Consider the following 8,530-nt stretch of genomic DNA (forward strand, 5'->3'; position numbering starts at 1 on the left):
AAATGTAGTAGAAATCCACTAACGATCTGAAAGCCCCCCAATCTTTGAGAAAATGTAGAAATTACAAATCTGTTGGACTTACAAACTTCCTAACCTGCCGGCCCCCCATAGGAATTATAATATTTGTATCCACCGCCTCCACCGTTATAACTGGTTAAATATGTATAAACAGATTTTGTCTGGAAATTTACATTTAAACCCCTAAAAACTCCTAATTCAGGGTCCATGTACTCAGTACAGGTAAAAATCTAAAAAAAAATTATGAATGTTTTTAACACAACCACAGTTGTCATAAGTTAAAGGCAACCATAAATATTCCTGTAAAATGAATAGTCTCGTAATTTCATTGTTACTTTTTAAAGGTGACTACCATCTGGAAACCTTATTTCACTAATGTATGACTTCCTGTTGCTTTAACAAATATAGTATGATGAAGGTCAGGTTTTTTTCTTCTTTTTTTTTGCCCCTATGCAAAATTTTAAGGACAAGAGAACATGCTTTTTAGGGCAGATGTTGATTAACCTGCCAGAAAATGGCCATTGGAAAATAGCTCATTCAGACAAGCCAGCATCTACTGTGTAATAATGAAAGAGTTCAAACAACTTAAACAAGGTTCTCCCAGATATAGGGTTAAGAATTACAGCAGTATGTGGAATTTCATGTAAAAAAATAAATTAAAAAAAGTGGAATTTTAAAAAGAAGTCATGGTAGTTTCTCAATAATTAAATGCACGTACACTGATTTTGTTCTTTTCCTTCATCTATCTACAATTAAATTATTTAAAATGACTAAATGCAAACAGTGGGAATGTCCAGCCATTATGCTGTTTTAGAAAGAAACCAGCTGTGTCTCAGAACTGAATGTGTACAAAGGCATAATAAATCTATTTTTTAAAAATCACGTTAAGACTTTTATAATTATTGTCCAGGAATGCCAAAATCTTATGTTGTTTTCTATTGCTACAACAAAATCTAGCCGTTTGCTTCTACTGCTGTATTTGAGAGTAAATGCCATTGAATCTACAGCTGGTTTTTGTGAGTTTGTGAAGAAAATAATGTAAAAAAATAAATAACTATATACTATGACAAACACTGCTAACATCCCTCTTCTTTAAAGGAAAAAAATGTCATAGACAAAACATAAATACCTTTATTACATAAAAATGTCAAACGTAAAATTAGATTACAATATTATTTTCAGCATGCCACGTAACTGATATTTTTATGCTGACATACTTTCTGGAGAAATTGTAGAATATTAGCCATGCTACTGTTAGGTTTCCTTAATTATTCAAAGTGCGATGTTTACATAGCCACTGAGAAACCCTATAAAACGAAATTAAAGAGAGATTCCCTTGGTTCCTTATTCGCCATCCTCCTCTTCACTCTCCAGCTCATCCTCCAATGCTTTGTTGCCTCCACCTGTTAGAGAAAAGCTTAGAATTGCTTTTTGAATCTGTCTTTTTTCCTCTGAAAAAAAAAGAAAGAAAGACATCGGATCAAACCAACGTTTTCCAGAAAGAATTGATCGATTTAATTAATTCATTACCTTCATTTTTACATTTAGGGAGCATTCGGTGGAGCTGCTGGGTGTTGTATCGAATCAAAAACTTCTGACATGTTCTGATTGTTCCTGTAGAAAAGTAGCCACTCTAAATTCGATGGTGATTTTAATGTATTTCAGTGTTATTTTGTGTTTTTTTTTTCTTTTTACACCTCACCTCCAACATGCAAACAGTTTAAGAAACATGGGATTATTTGTCCACGACACTCAATGCTTGTAATGAATGGCAGAGCAGACCAGAGGAGTTTGTAACATCCTTTGGGGAAACGGAGAAACACAATTCCAGTGTGGGCATTCAGATATTTCACTGAAGGAAAAAAAAAACAAGAGACAGAGAGAAATTATTAAAGTGTCAGTGAATCAAATTTCTGTACCAGGAAATTTAACTACCACCTCATTTTTAGTCCGATGACAATACATGAGCAATGTTTTGAGTTCAGGAGTACCTTCATAAATCAAAGGCGAACAGAGCATTAAGGCAAGTAAAAGTTCCACCTCTTCTGGATGAACAAGCTGTACCTCTTTTGTCAAAGTGTTTTGCGAAGTCTTTAAAAAAAAAAATCTCAAGGAAACTTAAATTCATCTGCAGATGTTTTTGTACATTTTCAGAAAAAATACAGTAAAAAAAACACTAGCACCCTTAAAAGAAAGCCGTTCTTCAGTTATATCAACTGTATGCCCCCTTTGATGACATTAAATCACAATTTGAAAGACAAATTAGTTCATTCTGATACTGGAAAAATATAATTCACCAGATGCTGGATCTTTTCACCAGTCAACCGGTTTTACTTTTGCTGTGATCCCTGTGCACAGTGGCGTAACTCATCAGACACAAAGCTTTATGTTTTCTTTAATACATCGGAAGTCCAATTATTGTCTATACCTCCATATGGAATGGTTTATCGTCGGTTGGACTTATTGCTGATTTGAACTTTTTGACCTTTTGCATGTCTTGTTTGCAAGGTCGCAACTACATATTATTCAGGTGGACGCGAAAGCATAAATCCCCTAATTATAATTTAAAATTTAATAATTTTGATGCTCTTTAGCTGAACAGCTCCTGTTTAGAGCATGATATGAATCCTGATTTCAATTGTATCAATTTTATCCCGTTGTACTTATCTACCAATTCCTACTGACGAGGATTTCGCATTTACATAAACGGTCAATGTTAAGTGCTATTTTACTGCCGTATGCGGTCTAATCAAGGAAATAGTCCGACCACTCTCCATGCACTGAGCTTACCGCAGAATCGGATGCTGCAAAGAGCTGCCCCGTAGTCACCGTGAGTGCGGGCCACTGCTGCCTTCACGGTCCCCGCTACAGCTCGATCGTCCAGCTTCAGCAGTTCGCGCCTGTCAGATACATTTATCTCACACAACAAATACCTGCCGATATAAACAGAGAACATCAGAGATGTATTTCAAACACACAAAGGTAACTAAAAGCACGTGTTTTACCTCGACTTCACCCGCACCATCGTTGCTTCTATTTTTTCGCAGGAACTTCCGTCAACAAAACTTGTGTCAAGCTGTCGCGCTAGCGCCACCATGCGGACATCATTGGGAAATATAGAATGCTTTTGAGACCATTCATAGGCGGCCAGGAGTCGAAAAACCGTCTGAGGTCATATTCAGACGAGAAGTGAACGCTAAACGTGTATCAAAACATATAGAATATGATTAGTTTTCTCAACTCTAGGTATACAGAGTCGAAATACAAACGGGGCGATCTGAACCTTATACCATTGACACCCCTTTTGGTAACCATGGCAGCCTCAATCGCTTCCAGCCAATCCCAGCCTCAGCTTTCCATCTCCCTCACTCTTTACGCCATCTTGAAATTATAGCTTCAGTTTGTAAAGTGCCTGAAACACAACAAAACTGCTCCTTTATCGCCTTCGTGGGCGATATGAACAGTTCTCGAAACAAACCGTCACAGGCAGCCGGGAAGGGGCAGAAGGACGCAGACAAGGCGGTGGAGAGCAGCAACCGGGACAGAAAGACCGGCGGAGGAATGCTGAGGAAGCTGAAGTCAAGGCGCAGCCACACGGATAAGTGGCCTTCGGTCACAGAGGATGAGCTCCGGGCTTTAGGACCAGATATTTCCCCGGACCATGTCCTGGGTCTGCGGGTTGTTACGGAAGGTATCCTATGAACCCAATAATCGTTATCTTTATAAGGTTTGATAATAGTAGGCTTAGGAAAAAAATTTGCTAATTTTTGCTAATGTTAAATGAACGCTTTTCTATCCACCTCTGGTCATCTTTGAAAGCGTAGAAATATTAAAAATTACTTTTTTCAGTACAATCTTTTATTCGCTTAAAATTGCCAGAAAGGAATGTAGTAATTATGGGTTTTATAATTACTGCCAGTGTGGGATTTGGACTGTTTTGCTGTTGTTGTTGTTTTGTTGGGGGGGGGGGGTTCAATCTGAGTCTCTGACAAAACAGTCCCACAGCATCATAGATCCTCCACCATACTGAACACTGTGAATAAAGTGCTTATCTTTCACGTCAAACCCACTTGAAGAGTTTTTGTTTTTGGTGAAACTATTAATATTAGTTTCCAATAGTCTCCGCAGCATCAGTCTGAACGTCTCTGTGGTCAGAGTATTTGACAGGAAGTTAGAATAAAGTCTTTTTTTTCCCCCTGCATCATGTACATGCAGTCAGTTGATGTCTGGTGGTTGTTATGAAGACTTGCTGACCCAAATATGGCTTTTTCTATCAGCTTTAGGTTTATTTTACAATTTATTTTTGACAAGCCAGATAATTATAGGTCCTTGTCCAATTTAGAGTTCAGTGACCAGAAGAAGTGGTTCCTTAGGAGACAGAATTCTTTAGTTTTCTAAAACAAAGTTTAAAAAAAAAAAAAAATCTTCACCAAGGGACCCCATAAAACGCCTTTATTTATTTATTGTGCTCTATGTTGTCTATCCTGCATAATTCTATTTAGCATCTTATATGAATTACAGCTCATCTGCTTCAAATCTTTTAAAACATGGTTAAAATGAACTACAAAAATGGGAAAGATTTCTTTGGATTTATTCCAATCTCCCCTTCAAGCAGTGACCGCCATGTCGCATCATGAGTCTTTGTCAGAACCTTCCAAGTTACAGTAAATCCTTCCATTAGTCATCAGGCGCTCTTTGGACTGGATTTTAATCCAGCATTTCTTGTTATTTGGGTACTTTTCCCGGACCACACAAAGAGTTGCTTTCCTTCTCTCTTGCTGTTCTTTGAAGGTGTTCCATGGTCTCTCCGCCCTGCGGGAAAAGGTGCAGAGGTCCTTAACCACTACCTCAATATTCAAAGTAAAGACATGTTTGAACATTTTTGTTTGTGGGTTTCCCAAGAAAGGAAAAAAGTAAAGCTTATTGCTAAGGACAAAACAGGATTTCCCCATCTGTGGTCCTGATTCAGCTTTTCTCCGGTGTTTCAGACTACCTGTGCAGACCTGAGGATAATATCTACAGCGTCGACTTCACACGGTTCAAAATCAGAGACCTCGAAACCGGAACGGTTCTTTTTGAGATCGCCAAACCTCCAAACAGTGGTAAGTGGTGCATTCAATGGACCCACCATGGACATCTTGTTACTAATAAACGCTAGGTGCAAGTTACAACCAAACGTTTTGGAGTTGTTTTGAGGGGCTTTCATACAGAGTGAGCTGCATCTAGATGTGTCTCTGTGAGGACAACAAACAAAAAAACAGCAGTGTTCCCTGTTAAATACTGCATAAAAGTCTTTCAGTGTCTTATTTTTTTCCATCAATGAACTACAGACCCCTTTTGGTTTTTGTTTCTTTTTGGAGATGTACTTAGTTTTTGCACATAAAGTTTGTTATTTTCTTATGTTTTTTGGTCCATTATATGGTGAAATGTAGAACCTTAGATGAGAGAGTATACACCTTCCACAACTGTCCCTTAAATTCTAAGTGACAGCTTGACACCAATTAGTTCATAATTTTGAATCGGTTATTAAATAATTTCAGATTATTATTCAATCAGATAACAAAAAGATGGCATTCATTATTTGTGTGTATACTTTGTTGAACCACTTTTTGCTGCAGTTACACCAGATTTTTAAATACCTGCCGAATTTGGACATCTGGAGGTGCCCGTTTTTTATACGACAGCTAATTTTAATAAATTAATATGTTTTAATGTAATCAAGCTCTGGCTGAGTGTGTGGGGTTGTTGTCCTACTGGAAAGTGACCTCGTCCAGGTTGTCTCCCAGGGTTGCCCTGCATTTAACTCCGTCCTTCTTCCCCGTATACCTGACCAGTTCCACTCTGTGATGTGAACGATGTTTGCATGGCCTCAAGTGAATTCATTCTCTGCTTTAGGTCATGTGGAGAAAGACGAAGAGAGCGGGGATGCAGACTCCAGCACGGGGCGTTTCGTCAGATACCAGTTCACACCAGCCTTTCTAAAACTGCGCACTGTTGGGGCGACGTAAGTCCCTGGACTCTTGGCCTCCAACAGTCATCGTTACTCACCGCTTTCCGTACATGCTTAAATACGGGTCTCTGCTGTCTCTTTGTCCAACCACAGCGTTGAGTTTACAGTGGGCGACCGGCCCATCAACAGCTTCCGTATGATTGAGAGGCATTACTTCCAGGGACGGCTCCTCAAGAACTTCGACTTTGACTTCGGCTTCTGTATACCCAACAGCCGCAACACATGCGAACACATTTACGAGTTTCCACAGCTTCCCGAAGACCTGAGTGAGTTTACGTCCCATTGTCAGAAATACCAGATTGCCGCTCTTCCTCCAGTTACCCCCACGTTGACTCTCTTTGTGTTTCTTTTTCTCCTGTTTCAGTTTGCCAAATGGTGGAACACCCATATGAGACCAAATCAGACAGTTTTTATTTTGTGGATAACAAACTGATCATGCACAACAAGGCAGACTATGCCTACAACGGTGGGCTTTAAAACCTGAAAGAAGAAAGGGGTCCAGGATCTCTTAGTTGAGAAATGTCCTAGATTATACCCTTCTAAAACTTTTTCCAAAACAGGGTGTAGAAGTGTTTTTTTTTGTTGTTGTCGTTGTTGTTGTTGAAATTGTTAGAAACTGGACCAACTCTGCCTTACTACAAAAACACGGATCCATATGGAAGTACCTCGGGGAAGCTCAGCTTCGTGGACTCACAATAACTTTGCTCATGATTTCTGTATATCTGATAGAAGTGTTTGTTCTGTTGTGTGTTTTGGTTTGTCAGGCAGGTGTCACGTTACTGCTTGAACCCTTCGACCTTAAGAGTTCACACTGTCTCTGCTGGAAGGGGACGCTTCTGGTCGCAGATAGTTAGGAATGTAATTCAGTTAAACACTCATGTTTATTTAATTGACCCGTTTCTACTGACAATTGGATTTCCTGAGTGGGAAAAGCAAGCTTAATATGTCTCAAGCGTTTTTTATCCTACCGTTTGATGAAGAGATAGCATGAATTGTGTTGACTTTTTGTTATCAACTTGTGGTTTGAAATGCTCTGACTTATTTGAACTGTTTGTGTCTAATTAGGGATAATTTCTTTCTGACTCAGAGTAGATTAGAGTTTTTTTTTCTGGTAAGCTTTCATTCCATTTGAGAAAAAACATGAACTTCTCATGATTACGTTTCATGTCACCAAGTTTTCTTTTGTTCTATCAAAAACTGGCAGAATTGAAGAAGGTGAGATGGTGATAGACTACATTTCTGGTCACTCGCACATAATGCATCAATCACCGCTTAGTTTGCATGTTTAAATTCACTCTGATGTTTTTCTACCTATTTAGTTCCTTGAAATCCATCCTCCTGGTTCATTGAACAAGGAGGATACAAACCTTTCCATTAAAAACTCAAAGGGAACCGAGAAAGGACTGATGATGTACAGCTCAGTGCAGAAATGCTTAGACATCCCCTAAGTTTTTACTCAACATTTCTCCTCAGTTTGTACCTTAAAAGAGAAACATTTGTTTGTGCTTATTGTGAAACTAATGGTGGCCTTTTTAAAAATTAGGGTGCCTGTAAATCATTAGGGATGACAAACTAAACTCCCACCTGTAGAGCAGGGAAGTGCCTTAAAATTTGGTGTTAGTGCTTTTTAAGAAAAAAAAATTGTATAAGACTCGAACAATTCAGCAAGAATAATGGAAGTTACTTTCTTTTTATTATTTTCCACCAAAACCTTTTCTACTGCTGTCTTGTTCATGTAGTCGTCCATTTTTAGAATTTATTAAGGGATTATGAAGAAAGCCGCTAGTAGCTTCGTCCATGCGACGCCTTTAGCACCGTTTCATTCTCACACTTTGTGTCTGGCCCTTGGTGTGTGATGCGTTTAAGGTTTCTACACACAGAAGCGGCACTACTGTGGTTGCCGCGGAGACCTGTCCTGCTTTTTTTTGTCATCCAGTATGGGAGTTGTTGTTTTGCTCAAACGCATCAAGAAGTGCATGAGCACTCTCTGTTTTGATTGTGTTTCTGTAAACTGTTGCATAATATCCACTTTTTATATTCGATTAGTATTGTAATAAATAAAAGAAAGACAGACTGCAAGATGCATTCTCATTGGTGTCTAAATTCATAATTCTTAGACCGTAGTCAAAATTTCTTCTGTTTAGAAGACATTTTTAATCAATTCATAAGGTGCGTCTGCATATTTAGAATATTGGCAAAATGTTAATTTCATTCACAATGTGAAACTTATTTGGATTAATTACCCAAATAGTACTATATATTTTAAGCATATGCCACAGTTAATTTTGAGGAATATATTACAGCCAAAGACCATAGCTTAGTTTTTCAACAAATTGAAAATCATAAGTAAATAAATAGCATTTTTAGTACAGAAATCTCCATCTTCTAAAACACATTTCCTTGTATTAAACAGTACATTTGCTCATTACTTCGTCTGGCTCGTTTTGCATAAATGACTACATTAAAGGAGTACATCTACTATTGCTTATTTTTATCATTGAG

At 38.2% G+C, this 8,530-nt stretch overlaps 2 protein-coding genes across 2 annotated transcripts; one reads left to right on the forward strand and one right to left on the reverse strand.

Moving 5' to 3' along the window:
* Positions 1–1,129: 1,129 nt before the first annotated feature.
* pop5 (POP5 homolog, ribonuclease P/MRP subunit) lies at positions 1,130–3,290 on the reverse strand. Its single transcript, XM_008417569.2, has 5 exons — positions 3,024–3,290; positions 2,809–2,951; positions 1,721–1,870; positions 1,549–1,632; positions 1,130–1,469 (listed from the first exon to the last, which is right to left on the reverse strand). Exons 1-5 carry the CDS (start codon positions 3,113–3,115, stop codon positions 1,363–1,365), a joined length of 576 nt encoding a protein of 191 aa, XP_008415791.1. The 5' UTR covers positions 3,116–3,290; the 3' UTR covers positions 1,130–1,362.
* A 48-nt stretch (positions 3,291–3,338) lies between these two features.
* unc119b (unc-119 lipid binding chaperone B) lies at positions 3,339–8,123 on the forward strand. Its single transcript, XM_008417571.2, has 5 exons — positions 3,339–3,709; positions 5,007–5,120; positions 5,914–6,022; positions 6,122–6,294; positions 6,393–8,123. The coding sequence occupies exons 1-5, from the start codon at positions 3,475–3,477 to the stop codon at positions 6,503–6,505; spliced, it is 744 nt and encodes a 247-aa protein (XP_008415793.1). The 5' UTR covers positions 3,339–3,474; the 3' UTR covers positions 6,506–8,123.
* The last annotated feature ends 407 nt before the right edge of the window (positions 8,124–8,530 follow it).

The sequence above is a fragment of the Poecilia reticulata genome, linkage group LG9 (genome assembly GCF_000633615.1).
Source record: "Poecilia reticulata strain Guanapo linkage group LG9, Guppy_female_1.0+MT, whole genome shotgun sequence".
Classification (NCBI taxonomy): Eukaryota; Metazoa; Chordata; class Actinopteri; order Cyprinodontiformes; family Poeciliidae; genus Poecilia; species Poecilia reticulata.